General features: G+C 38.5%; 1 protein-coding gene across 1 annotated transcript; it reads right to left on the bottom strand.

The window, feature by feature from the left end:
• Nucleotides 1-1037: 1037 nt before the first annotated feature.
• On the bottom strand, nt 1038-22358 carry MCHR2 (melanin concentrating hormone receptor 2). Its single transcript, XM_075497322.1, has 5 exons — nt 22177-22358; nt 14543-14752; nt 4311-4505; nt 2484-2603; nt 1038-1362 (listed from the first exon to the last, which is right to left on the bottom strand). The coding sequence occupies exons 1-5, from the start codon at nt 22356-22358 to the stop codon at nt 1038-1040; spliced, it is 1032 nt and encodes a 343-aa protein (XP_075353437.1).
• Between the last annotated feature and the right edge of the window lie 1559 nt (nt 22359-23917).

A 23917-nucleotide genomic window follows, 5' to 3' on the forward strand; every position in this document is an offset into this window, starting at 1 on the left:
ACCCAATAAAGTGACAAGTGAAGTCCTGAGATAAGAGAAAGTGGTTGAGAAGAGAACATGATGCAGATAAACCCACAGTGTGGTGAACACCAAAACTGTGAACATCTCTCAAGAACATTAGATTTTTCAATAGAATTTCTTTTTCACCAATTTACTGTATTAGCTGGCAAGGTCCTAGTAATATTGCTTGATTACATCCTACTACTAGAAATCTTGTGGATTAAGTGTTGACAACAAGCAGGCAGTCTTCTACCACTCTTGCAATCAGTGAGAGTGCATCCTGGGCAAGCACCAACTTCCTCTCAGCACTCGCTGCAGCGAGACTAGCACTGAAATCTTTCAGGACTGAACACCCTTCTTGGGGCTGTCTTGGAAGTAGGGATTTTGAGAAAAGAGAAGCAAAGACATACCCCTGAAACATGCAGTTCTTTTCAAAACTTAGGTTTAATAATTTCCAATGACGCACACTGTGAATTCACTTCTTTGTTTGCAAGGACATGTACAAAGGTTAATTCAAAAGTAGCTTTCCTCCAAAAGGGTGTTTTATGTCTCTCCCCTGCCTTTAATAGCTGCAGAAGCAAATGCCAGATGGGACAGCTGTAGATAGGGTAAAAATCAAGTTATGCCCTTCTGAGTCATCAGTAAGTAAGTCTATTTTGGTCATTAACTTACAGTTTCCATGACTTCACACACAGTGTCAGATCCCAAATACCTGCCTTACTACCAGAGGACTACCATTTTTTAAAATCCACTTTTGTCTCCATACATTTTGGTTCATCTATGTACAAATCATCATTAAAAAAAGCAATGGCACAGTAATAAAGAATATTTTTGCAGAGAATCCCTCCTCTAGGAGCTCTAACCTTTCAAACAGTAGTGCAGAACCTCTTCTTACACCAGCTTGACACTGGTGCAGTTCCAGCAACAAAGCCACTTCTGAGTTACACTTTCATGAAGGAAGTGAAATTAGGTCCATCTATTGCAACTGATAAAATCTACAATAGATAATGCATTTTTCTTGGGAGAAGACTGTCCTTTCAAAAACTGGACTTGAGGGTGTTTTCGATGATGTTGACATCCCACTCTGCCATCCTGACTTCCACGTTTGTGCACTGCCGGAGACGCTTCTGGAAGTTCCCACTAAGTAGGATGTAGAGAAATGGATTAATGCTGCTGCTGGCATAGCTGATGCAGATGGAGATGTAGTAGCTCACGTAGAAGGTCAGGGTTGGCTGAGAAACCTGAAGATTCAGGAGCTGGATCACATGGAATGGGGCAGCGCTTACCACAAACACGGTGACCAGAGCAAGCACCATCTTAGTGAGCCTCATGACTCTTTGCCTGGGGATACTGCTGGTGTAACTGCAAAACAAAGAAGGAACCCTAGCATGGAAAGTCAGGATGGGAAAATGATGTCACGGATTGAGTGTACTGATGAATGGCAGTTATTTGAGACCAAATCCACCTACAGTGCAAGCAAAGGCCAGCTCTCAACAACTGCATTTTTCGTTATTTACACATTAGTGTTTCTTCTGCTTAGGCTGAGTTTGATCCTATGCCACACACATACAGGAGCCACTGAGAATTGTTTACATATATTTGATGAAATACTGACAATTATTTTCATTAAAAATTCTTACTCTTTTTCGACATGGGAGCTATATAGCTTTGCATTCCTTTTCATCTATGACTACCTTTTTTTGCTAACAAATGGAGCAGAAATATCCAGTTAAAACATGACTATCATGAGCTTGAAAGAGACTTAGAGAAAAGAAGCAAATGATCCTCCTGCCTGAGGAATTAAAAACAACACTAAAATGGAAATCAATTTCCTTTTTAATAGAGAATTGCTAGAAGCTGAAATTCAAAGCACATAGTCCTAGAACGAAAACATGCTGATAAGGAGTTGCTGTCACAGAAACTGGGAAATTGTATTTCATGTGTTTTATGTGTCAGTTTTCTTTTATTGCCTAGGCTTCCTCAGGCTGTGAATGGTGGCTGGGGATCCTCATGGGGCCTGGAGTCCCCTTCCCACAGGAGGGGCCATGCAGCCTGGAAGCACCTGACCTGCAGCCCCCCGGGCCACGGCGGCTGGTACCAGACCTAGCACCCAGATCCACCCAGGGTTTCCTAATCTTTGAACTGGGAGCTTGGAGCCACAAGACCCCAATAGGCAGGTGCCCTCCCGCAGCCAGAAGTGCGGGGTTGGGTCATGCCTTTTTGTTGTCCTCAGATAAGCTGAGGACTTCAGCCATAACTTTCTCCTCAGTGTTTCCTTCTAACTGGGTTATCTTGCTCCCTCCCCTGAATCCCTTCCCTAGTCTATTTCCTGGGAACCTAAAGCAGTATCTGAAGCACTGAAAGTTACATGATGCAGTGCCTAAATGTTGTTTTAGGACTAATGCTTTTGGCCTGTTACGTATAAAACCTTTGCAGTATGAGCAGAGCATCTGAAATAGGAAGAAGCATGAATAATACTTTACCTTCCTGCTTTCTTGTTTTGCTGATACATCTCCCACGTGTAACATAAAATTAAAATATAGCAAATAAATATCAGTGGTAAAGGAAAAAAAAAAGTTGTTATAGTAAGATAAAGCGTACACCTGTAAAACAAAATGCAAAAAGAACAAACAAGGTGATTACACAAAGAGCATCTCATAAATATAAAAAAATATAAATGACATTTTTCATAAAGTGGTCCCTGATTTGTGATTTGCTATTATTGATTGGAGATACATGGAGCCTGTTTTAGGCAGCAGTAAGTACCTAGAACTGCAAGTACTTTTAAGTATTAAAGTCTGTGTTCAGCACTTCTAGGAATGCTGCTGACAAGAAGAAGATAACTACAAACTATACCTCTCAGCTTTCAAAATTCTGCCTGTGTGCACTTTTGCCAGCACCTGTATAATTAGTGAAAATTCTTGCAAGCATTTATGCAGGACATAGTCTGCTTAGTCCCCTGATATTTTGCTAGTCTGATAGTAGACCAGTGATGACCACCTTCTGAGCAGTTTTTTGAACCATTCTTGCATCATTAGTGTAATCTAATCTACACCATCTTTCCTAGTTGGTTTGCTGGTATTTTGTCACAATTCAAGTTATTTTGTTTCTATTTATTCTTTATCAACTGGAGAACTTCCATCAAAGAAGGAGATTAGATTGTTTTGTTACAATTTGTTCCTGACAAATAGACATACAGTTTTTCTTATCACCTTACAGATTGAGAGCTTAATAATTTGTTAAACTTTCTGATTATTGAAGATCATTGTTTTTTAGTCTATCTACCAGAGTTTCCTTTTTCTTGTCTTCATACTTTTCTGTGTTAAAACCTCTAATGTGGAATTAAATGAGCCTCTGACAATTGGTCATGGAACAAAAAGGCTCAAATACACTCTTTTAGGCTTTGTCTACATTAACAAGTAGTACAAATGAGTAGTGAAAATCTGTAGAGTGAAGTACTTGGTGCTTAGGACATGACACATTATACTCATGTTAGGGGGTTTAACTTTGAATTTTCTCTAATTAGATCCTGTGGATTGAGGACTGAATACACAACAGTGGTTGGAGTCCATTCATTGAGTTCCCGGAGCACTTTTTCCAGTCCGATTTCCCCTGAAAAGAACACAGATCATCTGCTCTGAGACTGCTGAATAATGTGAACTCAAGTGTGGTAATTGGAGACAATTGGGATACACACTCCAAAAGTACCTTCCTTATCCAAATGAACATGCTAATATAAAAACACCCAGTATCAGCCGAAATTTGCTCTCTGTTATGTAAGGTCTTTAAAACTTTCTTTTATGTCCCTTGCTAGTCATCACTCAACAAGCTAGCCTGAATTCAACGGATAGACAGGAATCCGTTTGGCCATGAGATACTGGAAAGTCATGCATGCAATTTGAGGAGGGTTCAATCTCTTCTGTGATCTATACCTTCCAAACATGACAGTCTGCCAGGTCCGAAAGGGCAATGAGATCCCATTTGTGAACAATAGTTACCTAAATGCAGCAAGAGAAGATAAGGAGAAACAGAAATCCTTCACTGTTACATTTGCTATGTGGGAGCTGTCTTGCTGAACTTGATCATGCTGGGGCTGCCTCTGTATTACCAATACAATCTGAGGTATTACCAATACAATCTGAGATGCAATGATTTGAATGATACAAGGCTCAGCTCTAGCCTTTAATTCTATTCCATGCATGCATGCATGCATCCATCCATCCGTCTGCCTGTCAAGGATGTCAAAGACAAAATGGTTGGTATCCTCAACACCAGCTGAAGACATGATCCCCCGAGCTTTGAAAGCTTACCAGAGAACATCATCAGGTGAGGTTAGATCAAAAGCGCAACTTTCCAAACCATCTTTGAACTTTATTACTTTTGAGTAGACCCACCCAGGGAACATCAGAATAAGTGATGCCACCCATAAACATAAATTGACTCGAATTGTCTTTGATCTTGTTCTCAGGTGGGTTAGTCGAAATGGCTGGACAAGAGCGAGGTACCTGTAAAAGCAGGTAACATAGCAATATAATAGAAAAACAATAAAATACTTAGGTTAATATTGTTGAGCGCAAAATAAAAATTCTAAGAATAGCCATCACAAGGGAAGGAAACTGCATTTTTTAAAAAGTTGTCTAGTACAACATGCCAGAACAGCTTTAATTCAAGCAATTCCCTTAACATTCAACAAGTGTTGTTATAACTGATCATGCTTTTGGTCATAACATTATTTAATTAATATGATAGGAACTTTTAGTAAATTATAGTAGATTAGCATGTAGGGGATAGAATTTAAAAACTCGGACATACAAGAAGCAAGCAGAGACAAAATCTGAGATGAAGTTAGTTCTGGAAAAGGACTGGAGATAATTTAATACAGGCAAGACTGCCTTTTAAAAAAAAATAGAACTTTCTGATATATTTTAGCTCTAGGAGTGCTCAAGTCCATTAGAGTTGTAATCTAAATGTTTCGTGTCCACATAACTGAAGATACAACTGAAAGACTTCACTACCTTAGAAGTAACCTTCAGTTAGCAGCAGCTTATGATACAAAACAAATTCAACTTCTTTTTCATGACCTTCACATTTTGTAAAACACTGGTGAACTTTAATCTATCAGATCAAAATGGATTAAAGTGGGCAATCTTTGAGCTGAAAGCAGAATATTAAATGCAACAATTCATATGTCATAAAAAAGAAGGGGAAGTTAAAGCAACATGTGTTTTCCCTCTGTTTTTTCCAGGAGTGAGTCAGGTAGGTACAAAGTCCACTGCATTTGGTACACCTTTTCATTTCCAGATTTCCCAGAAGAGAGATGATTCTCATCACATTGCTGCCAGCCTAAGGATATGATCAGTTATGATCCCCTCTGATACGTGATGAGAGGTCTACCACTGAGGTCCTAGCCCTGCTAGTGGTGGCTGTACCCATTGCCACCCAGACTGTGGGTAACTGGAGGCTTATGATTCTGTCTTGGCCCCACATCCACCAACTCACTCCCTATGACAGGGAAACGGGCAGCAGGAGCTGGTGGGTGGGTAAGGAACCATAATGCTGAAGAGAAAAGGGTGAGATGACACTTATGGAGAAAACTCAGTTCATCCATTTATCAATTCATAATTCTTAAATTAATAAAAAGGGATACAGCTAAATGAAAGCTCCTGAATGTCAAAGTTTTACACAAAAAAAAAAAGGAGAGAGGAAGCTTTGGGGCATTTTTTTTGGTAGAAAACATGTATTTTATGACCAGCCTCTACAAAATGGATCAAAAATTTAATTCTGTCCTTTTCAAATATATAACACATGCCTTTTTTTGTGCATAATGCTGGAAGAGTTTCGGGTAGAAGCAGTGAAACACATCTCTCTTGTGGGAGTTAGATTGACTCAATTTCTTTTAAAAAGACTGAAAACTCTGAATCATAGTCACAGAAATTTTTTGAAACTGTAATTTTCTGAAATTAACTGAAAATGAGTGATTTACTAGCTGCTATGAGAAAGACAAATTATATAGGAATTTAAACAATACTTGAAAATAATTTTCTTAGTGATTGGCTATTAGCAGCTTCTCTACCAAATTCCATCCTGTTGATTTCATGTCAGAGTATTTAAAACTTGTACAAGTCGAAAGGATGAAACTGAGAAATGTTTAAATACTGGTGAAATTTTCACTGAATTTTAGTGTTTGTAGAGCAGAAAAAAAAGCCCAACAAAACAGGACAGTCCAAGCTAGTGTAATATGAATGTTAAGATGCTTTCTGGTACTGCCTAAGAAGGCACCGTTTTTCTAAAGGGTTATCATCTACATGTGGAATCCCACAGCACTTGCGCTCAGCTAATTAAGAAAGCTGATTTGGAATGTACAGCATTCTTGCAGAAGACTTTTTTTCCCCAGAAAGTAGTATTTTTTGTGTGTTCTGAACAAGGGCCATTAGAGATTGTCTATTGCTCTCAAGCTATAACTTAGCTAGAAATGAAAAACTCTCAGTCAGTGAACTATTTATGTTTTTCACAGGTCAAGTGAGAAAAGTGCAGAAAAAACACAATAAAAGCCTGCAAGTAACAGTCTTCATAGTAACCTGATTCCTTCTTAAAAGCATTTAATGAAAGAAAAACAGGTGTAGGCATGTATTAGGTTGGTTAAATTATTAGAAATAAAGGAAAAGAGTTTGGTGGAGTTATTCTAGATTTACATCGTTAAAAACACAAGAAGCCAAATAGGCGTATATAACACCAACTGCAATGTGTGCAAATCGAACGTTGCATTTTGCTTTCAGATACCCTGGTATGCATCTGCATTTACTCTAGTAAAACCAGGAAAGCTGCTGTGAATTTTCTTCAACGCATCTGACAGCAGAAGCTTAGTAAGTGACTGGCTGCTTAAGAATGTGTTCACCAGGCTGAAACCTCAAGTTTAATTAGGCTGTGGATTAAACAGTCCACTACTGGTACCACTAAATAACCAGAAATATCACTAACTGGACAGCAGTAACTTTCAATATCTGTCATTCCTTTGCTGTGTTGCTGTATCTGTATTAATACGTAGCCATACCTGTACCTTTTACAGGATGTAAATATCTGATACAAATCTGAAGATCCTTGTCCGTAGGTGCCAGCAACATGTTGCCTGCAAGACCTTGGAATGTTGCTTGAGGTCTTGTACTTGTTTTTCACAGCTCAGGTTCACCAGCCTGATAGAACAAGGTGCCTGCAGCACCTCGGTTGCTTGGTATGATTGCCCTTGGGCCCATGAAGATCAGGAACCAGTGCATAAGATCAAGAAAGATTAATATTTCATGTGATAATACATTATTTTCAGTCTTGCTTGAGTATGAGTATGAAAGAGATTTCTTTCATTATTCAAGCTTTGCAACAACCAAGTTCTTTTCACTAAATAAGGTTAAAGTAATGGCCATTATTGCTAGAATAAGGAAAAGGCTTTTCTGGCATATGATATCTTAAAAAGCTATGTCTAATTTCATGCAGTTATTCTCAGTCCTCATGATGGTGGCAGAAAGAACAGAAATCCTCTACATTTGCAACGGTAGCACTGCTTTGTACCGTTCTTGGTACAGCTACCTCTCCTATTTCACTGGCTGCCTCAGGGAAATAGCTTCTGACACTGATATTGCTTACAGGATCACTGTAATTGAGAGTAATTTACAGGCTTCTCAAGTTCTTAAAACTTGTGATTACTCCCACTTTACACAAAATTTGACCTCTTAGTCTCCATGTAAGCACAGTATACTATGTATGTTTGGAGCTGGCTTTCATTTTTCGAGTGGTGCAAACAACATCTCCATGCAAAGTAAGGGAGCAATACTGCAACTGTTTTTAAAACTGGCAGCAGAGATGTTTCCAAAGAATGAATACTGAAGAAATTTACAACGGACATTACAAAAAAAATCAGCGAATAAACTGTGAATTAAAGGAAGTATTTGTGAGAAAATGAAAGTGTGTAAGATGGAAATAGGGTGTGTGGGGGAAGCACAGGAAAGTGACATCAGTAGGTGACATGGAGTAAGAAGTGCACCTAACCAGGCACCCCTCTTCCCACAGGCTGCAAGGAAGGTGACAGGACATGATTTTTCCATCCTTCGCTGTGCTCTCCATACACCCCGTGAGTCACCTCTTAGACATGCCTGCTGCCTGCCATTAATGAGAGACTGAACTTTATTTCGTGCCTACAGTTGGGTGATACAAAAACACCTTAATGCTTTCATATGCTTCTCCTTAGCAGGAAGGTTTCAGTGAGATCTCCCTTTTGTTTCAAGCTGCTTAAGCTCACAAGGTACCTAACCACAAAAACATTGGTTATTTCTTATTAGCGTTTTCATTAAGAACTGTGTATTGCACAAAGATTTTTAAGACAGGTTCACATGCACAGAGATTTATTACCAGGGTCTGTAGCTGATGGTGTATAGTTACTTTATGGGAAAAATCAAAGTGAAAAGAGAGAGTGTGGAAAGGTAAAGCTGTCCTGAGTGGTCAGCTGGGAAGAGAAGCAATGGGGGGGTCTCCTGACAAGCATTCTTCGCTGGGTCTCTTCTCCAGTGCCATATGTAGTTCCCCCTGTAATGCTTTTTTCCACAGTATCAACATGGTTTTCATCAGGACTCACTTCTTACCAGTTGCTCCTGTCTATGATGCTGTTGGTGTTGCTGAGAGCACGCTTTGCTGGGGCTGCACGCTGACTTGTTAAGTTTGGGGCATGCATGTTTTTGGGTCCACTAATGTCAACCAGAAGCTTTGACCACAGGGTAGGAAAAGGGAGGGGAAGAAGGGGTGATTCTCATGCTGGTGGCAGTCACTTCCCATGAGAACCCACCATAACAATGCGGTTGGGTTTGCAGGTGCAGGGCCGGGAGGATAACAGCGCAAGATCCACAGCGTGGGAACAAGGGGAAAGTGCTGCCCCAGAGGCTCTGGGAAAGGCTGCTGCAGCAGCTTGGGTGACCAGGCGCAGAGCTGCCAGCAGAAAGCCAGCTACAGAGCTTCAGAGGGAGGGCTGTTAGCAATGCAAAAGGCTGAGGCTCTTAAGGCACCGTGTGATGTATGGCTTAACAGATGATATTGCCTTTGCTCAAAGAACCAGAGCCCAGTGCAGCGCAGGACTTATCAACAGTGAATGTAACTCATTTTGATAGCAGCTGCAGTCTAGTGGTTATCAGACGAACGTAGTTTGTAATAAAACTAACTGCATTAATGGACATTGAAGATCATTAAAGGAAGGAATGGCATGTGCAAAGGAACACCCTTAGCCTGGGGTGGGTACTGAATCCACATCTTCCAGCTCCAGAGATGCCCACCACTGCCTATGGGCTGGCTGACCCTGGTTCCTTTTGCCGTGTAGACACTGTCTTCCTGGATACACAGCTGAGTTTTCATAGGATTCTCATAACAGTAAAGGGCAGGTTGCTAATGATGCAGGTGAGGGTACTAAAATCTGGCCTGTATATATGTGTATTTCCCTAGGTATTGTAAAATGACTTTTCACACTTTCTGTATCAATTATTTGCTGGACATTTTCATATACTGATATGTGACTTTAACGGATAATTTCCCTGGGTTTCTAATTCTCATTTTTAACATTCAACTGAGCAAAAGAAAAAAAGTAATTTAATGAACTTTAAGATGAAAAGGAAATCATTAAACTGAATGGAATGAAAACACCACCAGAAATTCAACCCAATGTAAATGTAAATGATTCTTTTTCTTGATAGAACTCAAACTTATTTGAGCCTAATGGTATTCTGACTTACCCTTCCCCAGACAATAAGAAATTACTCTCACCCTAAACACTTACGAAGCAGCTTTTGTCTCCATTCTTTTGTAGTGGTGGGTTTCTATTGGTTGTTTCAGTTTGGATGTAATTTTCAATCTTGCCTGTTGTCCGATGATAAATTTGTGAAATGAAACGTGAGTGGTGCATTTGGGAAAACATGCTGTTTTGAAAATACAAGGTAATTTCCACTTCAAAGAGAGAGTGGAACTTAAAGGCAGACATGTGCCCTCATCTGACAAAGTAATTATCAGTAATAAAAGAGTCTTTTGTTGGGAAAAGTCTGAAGAATACTTACTTGAAACAAACAATAACGGGAGTGTCTGAGCTGCGTCTCTGACACAGAGAGCTGGAGAAGGAGGCAGTGATGGAGACTGCAGAGCTCCCAAAAAGTACGAGCCACCAGGTATGTGGTGCCTGTTACCCATGCCTATTACCACATTTCTTTTTGCCTTTCTGCCAAACTTGCTGTTACAATGCTGCCTGGAGGAACATCTATGAGACCAACCAACACCAAAGGTAGGTGGTGCGATCATGAAAGACAAGGTGATACTTTGAAAGAGAAAGTATTTCATGGGAGCATGTGCTCCCAGTTAATGTTGTAGCTAACTGCATGTCATCTCATCTGATTTGTAGCAAAGCCATAAACATGTGGTCATACTTCGTCATGCATATAGGACAAGTGGAGGGAAACATGTCTTAAAGCCTGGATTTTCCCCCCCCTTTTTTCCTCCTGCCTCTGGACCTAACTTAACCTATCATGGACCTAACTTAACCTATCATATTTGACATCCTATGGTCTAACCTTATTACTATGTATTGCATATTGTCACAACATAGTATACTGACACTATTATTATCATTAATATCACTAATTAGCATAAATTATCCAATTACTGTGAATTATTAATTTATTATCTGTATTGGCTTAAAATGTACTGCTGTTAGGATTGCTCCAAGAGGCAGCAAAGTGTACCATGCTCAACGTCAAATGATGGGCTGCTCAGGAGATTGAGCTTTTAAAAGGCTTTTACCTTTTCCTCTGGCTGCGGTGTTTGTGACTGCATGTGAAGTGAAGCAAGGAGCAACAGAAAAAAGAGTGTGAAGAATGAGTAAATGGATTAGTCCACGGCAAATCAGGTGGTTCTGGTTTTAAATAACCGAAAGGCCATAACTTTCATAGAGATATGGCCCCACCCTACCAGTGATACTGCTTTGGTAAATATTTCTTAGAGCAACTTTACAACAATGGGCAAACCAGGAACACATTTTCTCATGCCTGTCAGTCTCGGCTGCTGCAAACACTTGGAACACCTGCCTGTTTTTTCTCAGCCGTCATGGAGCTGCTTACTCCAGATTTCTCTTCCCAGCTTCACCTCTCCATTTATGTGCCTGACGCCCTAAGAGGATAGGCTAAATAAATGTTTATGCAGCCCTCAAAATTGACTGGTACGCTGTGTAACTCTCAGACTTCAGGAACTTTGCTCTGGAAACTTTTCCCATGCACAGAGACCCTTTGCAAACTGGATATTCACAAAAAGCAATTACTTATTGGCTATTACAAATGACAGCAGACAACAGACAGCTAGGACTAGCAAGCTCCTAGGCTAAATGTTAATACTCTTACCACCTCTGTATGGCACCCTTGAGTCTTTGCTGTACAGCTGTCAATGGGAGTGAAGGGGCATCTTCAGGCTCCCTGATTTTTATTAGTATTTTATACCTCTTCATGCCAGTGTTTCTCTTCTTGAACCTTTGAGTTGCCAGCTGTCTCCACCTCAACTATCTTATCTCTGGCTGCAATCTTACCTTTTTTAGCATATGTGGGTCTACTCTAGGTACTTTCGCACAGCTGAGCATTTAGCAATTTTCTTAGGAGGCTGAGACAAGATTATACAGCTGTGCCATACCAAAAGTATGCCTTGGATCACAGAAAACTGAACCGCTATCAAGAGGATTACACCTTTTCTTATAACCAAAGTTTGCAGAAGTAGTCAGAAGCAGGTGCACTCTGTAAGAAGGAACCCAAACAGCGGCATTTTCCTGTGACATGCTCCAGTGGAGTCATGCTATAGGGAATGAGACGTACCTCACAGCCTCCTGTCACAGAAAGACAGTCTGGCATAGGTTTTACCAGCAGCATCTTGTATGCCATTAAGGAATAAGGAATTATGTGACTTCTGAATCTACATTAGTTATTTTGAACATGTAAGTCTTGGCTCTTTTCTTAAAATGTCATAGGCCAAAAAGTTCCTTTGCCATTGCAAACAAGTCACTAACATTGCTAATTGCAATGTTCATATTCAGTTTAAGTCAAGGGACTCATTGGAATGTTCCAAGTAACAACGTTAGTGTAGGACCTCATACCAGACCTCCTTTTCACCCATCTCACCATCTCCCCTGTCTCACCAGAGACTGCAGCATAAGAGTATATCAACATCTGGGATCGAGGAAATGCTGTCTGCAGCATACACATTTCTGATTTCACTTAGGCAAGTGATATTTTCATTGAACAGTCAAATTGACTTTTGATGTACATGGCAGTGAATTACATTAGGATTGTTGTTTATGTGTGCCTGTGTCCTCGTCCAGAGAACAGCTGGTGTGGGTTGCTTCTTAGGAAGTTTTCTTTTAACTGATAGGTGAAAGTTCTGCTACCAAAGTTTCATTCAAGTTTAATTTATGTAATGTTGGCCAGTGGCATAAACAGGAATCTGTATTAAAAAATGTGTTTGATGTCAGTTTAGAAAACTTTCTTATAAATTTTAATATGATTACTCAACTTGCATAGTTTTTACAGCTTTCCTTAATGTTTTTTATTTCATATTAAAGTGAGTAATGAAAAGCAAACTTTTATACATTATACCCCTCATAAATTGACCCCTAAAGCTCCATGGAAAGAACAGCTGGTTTTACCACTTCTTAAGAACTTATAAAGAAGTTTGATTTTCAAAAAGAAATGCTGACTAAAGTCTCTGTTGGACCATCGCGTGACATAGTTCACTCCTATTATGAAGTAGAGGATTTATGGGAATGAAAACATTATCCAGCAATATGACAGATATTAATTTGCATGTCACAGTCATTTTATTAATCTCAGACTTCTTCTGGAAGTGCCTTCTAGGTCTGACCTGCTCCTTAGAAATGCTTCCTTTAGAAATGCTTTTATTTTTGAGAAATGTGAAAGAGCACATGAAGCTGCCCAATGCTGCATTAGCCACAGCATTTACTGAGGTGCAATTATGTTTTTTGCTTTTATTGTGAATTTGGGATGATTTTACTGTCAAACAAAATCTGATAAACTCTGCTGATTTTTTGCAAAATAGCTGATTTAATCTTTTCACTTAATGAAAGCTCCCGGGTGGATTCAGAGGTGCTTTTCTGAAACTATTAAGCACTAGACAGTTTGGGAGCTTGTTATCTGAAAAACCTTTGTCTCTCTTGGCTATAGTGTCATAATTGGTATTAGCAATGATAAAACAAATGAGAGAGAAGTAATTTGAAGAGCTTTCCCTAGGCAAGTGTATTTGAGATGGAAAAACTTGCCTCAAAATAGAAAAGAAAGCACAGGCTTACCTTCAGTAATTTGGAAAAAAACCCCAAATGTCTATTTTAAGACATGGCTTTACTTGGGACATAAACTATTTTTCATACCAAGGTTTGATATTCTGTCTTTCCTCATTAGGATGTCATGTTTTTTTCCTGCCTTAATACTTACTGTCTTTTACATAAAAATTTTTCTCTAAACAGCAAGATTAAAGATACTGCTCTGTGTAAATTCTTTAGGAATATAGGAAAAGACTGTCATTTGTCACATTACTCATATGCAAATATAAGAGCAGAGCTTTTAAAATTGAACTTCAAAGGAATTGATAATTTCTTGGCTCTTTTTTAACTGCTTGTCAACCAATTAAGACTTGTAATATCATGCATTAGTGTAGCCTCTTTATGATAGCCATACTTTATCAATCTCAAAATTATTTCTAACTTTCAATTTTCTACCTTCTGCTTTCTGTTTTATGATAATTTTTCTCTCCCTCTCTTTAGTGACTACATTCCACTTCCATGGAAGCAAGCTGTCTTGTATGCTACAAGTTCAATGGGAACCATCCTTGCCATTGGCTCTGTTTATTTATCCTAGCTCATAAGTTCAAAGTTATCTCTTGAATGCCTTCTTAATGATTGACTAGTGCCTCGTGCTATGCAGGAATGTTTGTCCTTTTGTTTTCCTCCATGCTCTCTCTGACATGTGAAAGAAGACCTCTGTGGTCCAAAGCAGACTTTTCTTTCCTGAATATGGTCACTTTTTCCTTAAGCTCAAGAATATACAGAAGCTGGTTTTGAAATCTGTAGTTATGATAAAAAGCTAAAATTCTTGTAATCTTACTGCGTTTTCACAAAGGTTTTAAAACAGTAGGTTTCTGCAGTCTGCCTGGAAGCCAATTTTTTGTCTTAAACAAGAATGGTTAAAACAAATCTAGTTTTAGTGACATTAAGCCTTTAGTAGAAGCTGCACCTCTAAAGATAAGCCCCAGAACAGTAAAACTGGTGGTGACTAGGATCCCTTAAGGCCTTGTTCATAGCATGATGCTATAGTGAGACTTAAAATACTTCTGCCACCTCCACAAACATCAGAAAAAGATTCCTGGGGTTTTCAAAAAATCATTAACCATTTCTCATTCTTGAATTACTACAGCTTTGCATAAACACAATCAGGTATTATTGTCCTTGGGTACAGAAGGAAAATCTGAAACCACGTACCTGTCCAAACTCATTGCGGTCATAATGGCACTGCATGTAAACTGGTTGCATGTGTCCAGGGAGGTAATGATGGTGCAAAGAGGGCTGCCAAAAACCCACTCGCCTCCACGTGCCCACTGGTGAATGAGAAAGGGCATGCCAATGATATGAACCAAATCTGCTATAGCCAGATTGCAGATGTAGATATCTGGGATAGTTTTCTTCTGAGTTCTGAAATAAATTGGAACACATGGAGCTGATTACTTGACATAGTTACTGTATTGTTTTCCAAGTATACTATTGATAGAGCAGACCTCAAAATTGAACTGCACACAAATAAGTACACCATCAGAACCACTATTTTAGAGTTTAGATATTTCAAACTAAACATTTTAGGCTCAACAAAAATATATTGTTCATAATTTTGCTTTCCAGTGAGGCTGAATGGGCTATTTAATTTATTATCATCAGCACAATTATCCATATTCTCCTTTGAAAACTATAAAGTGTTCAAAATAAACACAGGTCTGATGGACATAGGAACTCTAGAAATATCAGCCTAGCATAAATAGGAGAAAAGATCAGAGCCTTCCTGTGATGCAGTTGACCCAGGGCTGAGTCTTGCTTAAAGATGCAGACAGGAGGTTCTCAAGTGCTCAAGGTAAAAAGGGAACTGGTGAAAGAAGAATGGTCCTCTGGGAAAAAAAATAGTATGCAATCAAATATTTAAAGATAGTCTCATGAAGTTTATACTTATATAGGGAACACATCAGAGTTAAAACTGTATGCACAGTCTTCATCTAAGTACTGAGAGTTTGGATTTGCCAGTTTCATAACGTCTATTGCATAGCTTTTGTGTGATATATACGCTTTCCTAGATTTCTTTACCAAAATGTAATCCTTATCTTAGTGCACCCCCTGATTTAGGCTTGGAGGAATGTTATACATGCAGTTGAAAGAATTCCTGACTTTAAATTGCCTTATTCCATACAAATCAAGGAAAGAAGCACAAAGCATCTTTGAAAAACACTGCTATTTATAGAATATTTTTTTAATTACAGGACTTTATTAAAAAGGTCCTTATCCACAGTCTCCATAGAGAAATCACCTTATCTAAATTCACTTACAAATTAGATGTCTAGTCTAAGCTATTTGTCTAGGCTCCCTCTCAGTATCTCTAACCATTTTTTTTCCAGCCTATGACAAAGTACCAGTTTATTTGTCATTCTTACTGGAAGATACAGAAGAACCTGCAGCTGGGAGAACTCCACCTGGCTGCCCACAAACCACATTTAGAAGTTCAACTCTATGACCATCATTTCCTAAAATGACCTGTGTGAGAAGAGTTCCTAATTACATATTTTTCATGTTGCCTTCACTGCATGCTACAGACTATGAAATAACTATATTTCCAAAGAAACAAATTTAAGCTAGAGGGAATGAGCCAGACAAAAGTATTTTTTTCAAGCATTTTTAATAAATTATGAGGTATGATTCACTGTCATCTGGTTATGATGCTGAAACCAAAGCCAGACATCTATAAAGTATATCTGCTGCCACTAATGACTGGAGCTTGTGGAGAGAATGACGCATATGTGATCTTTTTCCTCCAGTGCCTTTAGCTTTGTGAACTTTGAAGGATGCAAAATCTCCAGGAAAAGAAAAGCCCCAAACTCAGTTTCCTGCAAGGAATCAAATAGTACCATTATGCTCAAACACACGGGTTTCAAAGCATCTGACAACTGCCTGTACATGTCATTTCACGAAAAAGTTGAAATGGTCTTTTTCTGCTTTATTTCATTCACATTGACAGGATAAATCATACCAAATTAGAAATTACTTTTGGACTTAGAATGAGAATCTCAAATTCTAAACTTGCACACTTTATGCTAAATTTAATCAACAAAGAATATACATTGAACAGCTGTTCCATGGTTGATGTAAAGGGAAGTGTTGTAATATCCACTGTCTCATGCTTTACACTGAGCTTTAGAAAATGGTGCCTTTTTAGATCAGTGTCCAGATGCCAGGACACACATTTTCGTACAGGTTTTCATATAGTTTCCTGAGGTGACTCAGAGCCACAATATTTAAATGGTAACTTATACAGTAAACTTTATAATCTCAAATAATTTTGGCCAGTTTATAACTTCCTTATATTTCATTAAGACAGTGGTGCTTGCCTTATGCTAAAACTATCACTTTACCAAAAAAAAAAAAAAAAAGCCAGGAAAATAATAATGATAGCCTCAATTTCAAACTTCTTTCTTTTTGTCCTTGCAGTTTTTTCTACATTCTTGCCACAGATTTGAAAGCTTCTTAGCAGTTTCTCAAGCCACAGATATTAGCTGGTCAATTCATCCTTCCACCCATGCCAGGTTAATTTACGTCTCTGAAACACCATGTGAAAAATGTACAAAAGCACAATTGCTGTTCTGCAAAATCTGTGAATATGTCAAATCTGTGATTAGTCCTACCTTCTCTTCAGTTCTACTTCTACAGATTAAACTAATTACAAAATGGATTTGAATGATCACAATCCATTAAAAAAAGAAGTGTTGAGCAGACACGACAATGTGATAATCCATATACTGGCTGTCACTCCAGTAACAACTTCGAGGAACATGACAAGTGCATTATGTGTTGTCATCAGTCATTATTTATCCCCTCTGACTGCATTATGTACTGTCATCAGTATTTACTTATACCCTCCTGGACAGAGAGTCTTCATTAACTAGAAGCTTAAGTGTTAATTTGGAAATGATCTTTCAGGTCAAAGACAAGATGATTTATAAGTATCACACATTTAAAAACACAAGCACATACCCTTTCTTCAAACAGGAAAGGTGAAAATGGCATCCCTTATGGGCTATGTCTGCAGTGGCAAGTAGCACCAGCTTTAAGGTCATCCTCCCACCTAGGCCTGTCTTCCCCTACAAAATCTAACCATTCCTAGCAAACCAGCTTGACTTGGAGGAAGCTTTTTTAAATTTCCAGCTCTGATGTTAACCATAGTCCCTTTCTGCTCTCATATTTGGAGTTTGCCTAGATCCTCAGTCCCTGACGAGAGCAGGTCCAAGAGCAGCAGTCCTATACTTAACACTATCCTGTAGCCTTTCTGTGCTGGTAAGCATGTACGGTGCTCCCTCTTGGACCATTTCTGTGCATGTTATTTTCCCCTTGTGGTTGAAAAAACATCTCAAGAATTTATCAGGAAAGACTTATACTATCTTTTCTTCTTTTAATTGAGGGTTAATTCTTCTTAGCTAATTTTATCAATTTGAAATTTAGACCCTTAATCTCCAAGTGATCTTGGCTCCTATAATCACTGCAGAGAAACAGAACTCTGGGGGCAATTTATCCTATCTTAGGTAGGTATATGACAAAGATGATATGTATTACTCTCAGGAGTGCCTCTCTGCCAGATGACTGGCTTGGGCAATCCCAGTTAGCCTGGAAAAAATTTGCTCACATCTGTACAACTGGGTAAGGCCTATAAAATCTTGTGAGACTGAATCTTGCTCAGTACCAGTTATGAAAAACTGTACAAAGTAAAGGCAGCCATTTCTGTTCTACATCTCTGCCTCTACGCCTTCCCTCATTTAACCATATTGAGCGATTAATACTTCCAAGTAATTCAACTATCTAATTTGTTGTTGGATAACAACATTATCTAATGTTTAGCATTAGATTAGCAATAGCTACAGAACTTTGTCCAAGATATTCTGGTCCAAAAATATATTACTGTTTAACTGATTCTCACAGTCAAGCCAGATAACATCACTTAAAGACATGTATCAGTTGCTGTGCCAGATGTGATCATGGGAAGTCCCACGTTTCTAACATTAGCTTGTTTTTTATTTCTGAAACAAATCTAAAACAGAATCATCAAAATCAGAGTAAATTGACAGCATGCTGTCTCAGTGCAGAGACACTTAGCTTTCCCATCTCAGTGAGGAATAAAGAACAGAACAGCAGAGATATCTTTTAGGGCACTGGGTACATTGGTTAACATGTTGGGGTTTTTTTTGCTAGATATAGGAAAAGCAGGAGCCTAAGATTGGAAGAGATAACCCTTGTCACAGAACTGAGTCATCAGCTGTCACAGGCAACAAGATCAGAAAAGACCTCCACATAACAGAGTAATTTCATCTCAGAAATAATGATTTTACTTCCACTACTCCTACTGCAGGCTATCACAGGACATCACTGTTCTAGAAGGTAAAAATCATCTTCCAGTTGTCAGCCTTTAATAGCTCCTGACTGAGGTCTACCTAATTGCTCTGGTACCAGTTTTGGCCTTTAGTTTAAATAGTCCTTTGCCCTTTCTGCTGTATTTGATCATGATTTACAGAGAGCAAGCATATACCTCTGAGCCATTTTTAAAAAAAAAACCCCAAATTTAGGTGAATTTTCATAGTTCTGCATTCTTCTGGTTCTGGTAATTGTTCTTTTCTGTTCTTATTCCAGTCTGAGTATCCTATCTTTCCTGGAAACAGCTGGTGAGAGTTGTATTTCAGGCCTTGTTATGAGCCTGGAGAATGGCATTAGCATTTCCCTCTTTCCCCCAGCAAGGCAGAGCCTTACATGTATTACAGCTGTGTGTGCTTCTCACGCAGCTTTAGCCTATTGACAGCCCACAGCAATCCCAGGAGTTTTTCCTCTGTTGTTTTCTAACTGACAGCAGTGCTTCCTATTTATAAAAAAATAATACAAAAAAAATTCTATGGCTTTGTGCTATTAAATGTTACCACATTTCTATTGCTGTAGTCCCTCCTCTATTCTTTATCTGGTTCTTTCTGTATGACAGTCTCATACTCCTTCACATCAGCCACATCTCCCCAGTGTATGCCATTACAAATACTATTGACACTCTTACACTTTGCCTCAGGTCTCTGAGGGAAACTATGAAATCTGGCTGGCCCCATGATCAGTCCCTGAAAGTTCCACATGAACCTATTTCTCCTGAAAATCTTTTCAGAAAACTTGTTTTTTATCAACATCGCCTAGTACCATCCACACTTTAGCTAATTTTTTTTTCATGTTATAATTCTTGAACTCATTACATTGTTCTTTAGCGGAGTTAATAACTTCCAACATGATAACATATAAAATCTGAGAACATAAAATCTCTGATCTGGATAGACTAGCTGTATGTAGCTGTTTCAAAAATTTTCGACTGGTGACTGTATTCAGTTGCAAATACACCTTCTCCAGCTGAAGACTCAGAATGCAAGTAATAAGTGTTGGGACACTTATTTTCAATCTCCATTTTAGGAAATGCTATTTTACCACTTGCTATTAGTTACCCTATTAAAAATCAAGTTAATCTGAAAAGCCGTACTCATAGATAATTGAAATTGTATTTGATTCCCTTTTCTCTTCTATAACATACTCTTCCTTAAAAATACAAAGTCAGACTAATGCAGCTAATTGGGGTTGTCTGGATCACATTTTCCCTCTCCACACAGAAACACAGCCATTCTCCCACCAGCTAGTCCACCAAAGTCAGTAGGTTTACATAAAATTCTTGCTAGCAGAACTATAGTTTTGGGGACCAGTTTTTCTAAGTTGCTGGGATGAAGATTATTGGGTGCTTCTGGCTGACACTGAAGTCTTGCAGCATTTTCTCCACCATTTTCTTTTTAATTAAATAGCAGCATATCTCAACTCCCCCTGTTATTCCCTAGGGATGAAATTCATTCACACAAAGAAGGCCAGCCAAAAGTCATTGATTTATTAATTTTTAAATTAAATCTCAGTGCACAGACATATATTACATGTAACTTTCATTAGGACTTTTAGTTATTTTCTCCCAGTAAGTTGCAGATAATATAATTTTAATTCACACTTAAAAATGTTTGTCCCTAGCTGGCAGACCTGCAAACAAAATTGGGGAGCTGAAATTCCAAGGTTCTTTCTTTACCATGTTCTATCATCAGTAAAGCATTTGCTACTGGAAAGTAAATAACTTTCTAGTTAATTCGAGAGATGATCTAGCTTCTTTCTCTCTTAAAAGAATTGACTCTGTAATGCTAACAAAATCTAAATGCATGCATGAGAAAATGTGTTCAATAAAGAGCGAAGACACAATCAGAAGCAGAGCCTTTGAGTAGAATCAGATCTGTTTAGTGAAAGGTGAGAATTTGACATGGTTATTTTTCAAAATGTAGCTACATTTTAAATGTACATTCATCTACAGAGTCTGAGGTTTGTGGCTGTCTTTTTTAGTGTTGGTAACTACCACATTAACTTTTTAATGCACTATTTTCAAATTCTTTTCCTGTGTATAAATGTTCATGCCCATAAATTTGAATGCAAATACGGTTTAAATTATATTCTTTTTTTCCAAGTCATTGTCTGTGTCTATTCCCTCTGTCTCTCATCTTTTTATTTAAGCTAGACAAAGGCTTTTCACCAGGGACAAAAAAATCTTTGTTCCTTCTCAGTTTCCTTCCATTCTATTATTTTCAAGACTCTACAACTAATTTTTAGAAACCCAATGATTTCTTTTTTCCTTTCTATTCATTCATACATTTAAAAAGTCATATTGCCATTATGTTCACTTCAGACATACTGTTTCCACATTTCTTCTCTTCTGCATTCAGATTATGAGCTACAATATTCTTGAGTGTACCAAACATTGGATTTCTGGTAGTTTCAAGGGAAGTTTACTAAAGCCAAGGGGCTTACAGACACTCAGTCCTAGGTTGGCCTTTGGAAAGCTTTCTTTTAAAAGCACAGTATGTAGGGGTGGAGTCCATCTATTAATCCTTGTAGAGCATGACATTAGCCTTATGCTGTCATAAATCTTTATGTTAAATTTGTGCTGAAGATAAAAGCCACTTTTTCAGGATACATACTTATGGATTTAGAGTTTGTGGTAGCATCAGCCACTTGACAGCAAATTCTTTATTATATAGAAAAAGAATTTTTTTGTTAAAATTAAGAGACTAGAAGGTATTTTCTTACATAAAGGATGGCTGGGTCAGATTTCATGACCCAAAAAACTTTAGCAACTTCAGCAATTCTACCTTCTCAGAATACAACAAAAATATCTCAAGGTATTAATTCCTGTCATGTGAGAATCCTTGACTGGCACTAAGGCCTTTGTTTCCAGAAGTAAGGTGATGCTGTAAAAAAGCAATGAGTTCTAGGAAGCTGCTGTAAATGGGCAATAATTAGATAGACCTCTGTTATTAAAATAGTCTGAGGTAGAAGTGCAGTTTTCACAGGAGAAAAAGACTGTATTTCAACTGATCTTAAAAGCATTTTGTAAAACATTATAATGCCTGGCTAGTACCATAACTAAAGTTTAAAGTTCAGTCTAGCTTTTACATGTGCTAGGCAGAAGATTGCTGCCAATTATAATGGAAGCTAGGGAAGAAGGCATGTATTTTGGTTTCCTTGAATATGTTTGAAGTCAATCATGCACTTAAACGCTTTCTCATAACTGAAAAGGCTAAGCAGGCATACATTACCGCTATCTGTAGTCATGATTTAATTTTTTTTTAATGAGAAGTAAATGTCAATGACTAAATGAAACTTGAAAAACTTGCTATCCTTGTCTTTTCTGGGCAATTCACTTCCTTAGTGTAGCCATCATTTATTTTTTCAGCAATAAATCTTATTGCAAAATGTATTCAATTCCATACCTTATTATTGTGAACACAATGAGGATATTTCCAACTAAGCCTGTTGAACAGATAATCCCAATCAGAGAGGGAAGGATGATTGTCTCTGCAGCACCGATCACCTGGTAATGGTGCCATCCGCTCCAAGACCTGTTAAACAAGCCTGGTGTATCATTCTGACAGGAAGGCTGAAATTCATTCATTCTTCAGCGACTTTAGGACTTAGTTCTGTAGTAGCAAGAGAAAATAAATTATTCATGGACTAATCATTTGAATATCATTAGTTAAGTCTGGTATCTAAGTGTACATTACTGTTTAATGATCATCTGAATTTCATAAAAACTTTTCACCAAAAGATTTTGAACATTCAGGATTGGACATAAAAGAACTGGATGTTGTTGTTTTCAAAATGAAATCTGTAATGTATTAACTCCATTATAATTTAAACAATTTTGTAATCATCCAAGACATACCATGTTAGAATCACAGTGTTTATTCTGCTCTCAGAAAGCCCACTGTCCACTTTTCTCTTGGCTGGGGTGGTCCTGGTAGACAAGAAGTTGAACATAAGCCATCAGTGTGCCCTTGCAGCAAAGAAGGTCAATAGCATCCAGTGCTGCATTTGGCAGAGCATTATCAGCAGAACAACAGAGGTGATTCTTCCCCTCTACTTAGCCCTGGTGACACAGCTGCAGTGCTGGATCCAGGTCTGGACTCCCAAGTACAAGAGAGACAGGGCCTTACTGGAGAGCCATGAAGTTAGTGAAGGGACTGGTGCATCTGGCATATGAGAGCCTGAGAGGGCTGTGGTTGTTCAGCCTGGAGAAGAGAAGGCGCAAGGGAATCTGAACAATGTGTGTAAATACTTGGTTGAAGGGGAGTGAAGACGTGGGAGCCAGACTCTTCTCAGTGGTGCCCAGTGACAGGACAAGAGGCAATGGGCACAAACTGAAACACAGGAAACTCCATCTGAACACAAGAAAGAAATTTTCCCTGTCAGGGTGGTCAAACCTGGACTAAGGTTGCCCTGAGAGGTTGTGGAGTCTCCACATACCTCCATCGCTTTGAATATCTCCTAGAGATGTTAAAAAAGACAACTGGATGTGGCCCCAAGCAACCTGCTCGAGCAGACCCTGCTTTGAGAAGGATGTTTGACTAAGTGATCTCCAGAGGTCTCTTCCTACCTCACCTGTTCTATGATTTCTTGAATATGTGAAATATGAGACAATGATGTTAGCTCTAATTTTTTTATTCAAAATCACCTCTAATCTTTTGTGTCCATTTTGAGATGCCTGAAGCTACAAGAAACCTATAGTTTTCTCAGCTATAAGTTATACCCAAGGACAAAGCTATTGGTGCAGATGCACATAGCCCATCTCTTCAACAGGTCCAGCTGTTGCAGCAAAACTATCTGTCTTCTCTCCCATACACTCACGTTCCATAATACACTGAACAAAATCAGAGTCTTTACCTTCAAGATTCTTAATTGTCTAGATATGCAATCCTGTATTTCCTCAAGTAAAGAAGATATCTTTTTCCTTAGATAATTTTTTTCCCACCAGTTCACCTATGCAACTGTAGCCTGAGTCTCTGCTTTATTTGCTTAGTACAACCTCAGGCTGCCAGGATCTGAACGAATATATAAAGACACTCTGCTCAAAATAGTTTATTAAGCCCTGCTGAGAGTCCAGCAACTTCAGATAAGGCACTGAAGAACAATACTGCCCTGCAGTTACACCCATACCCAACTTTAAAAAACAGT

This window comes from Mycteria americana, chromosome 3 (genome assembly GCF_035582795.1).
Source record: "Mycteria americana isolate JAX WOST 10 ecotype Jacksonville Zoo and Gardens chromosome 3, USCA_MyAme_1.0, whole genome shotgun sequence".
NCBI classification, from domain to species: Eukaryota; Metazoa; Chordata; class Aves; order Ciconiiformes; family Ciconiidae; genus Mycteria; species Mycteria americana.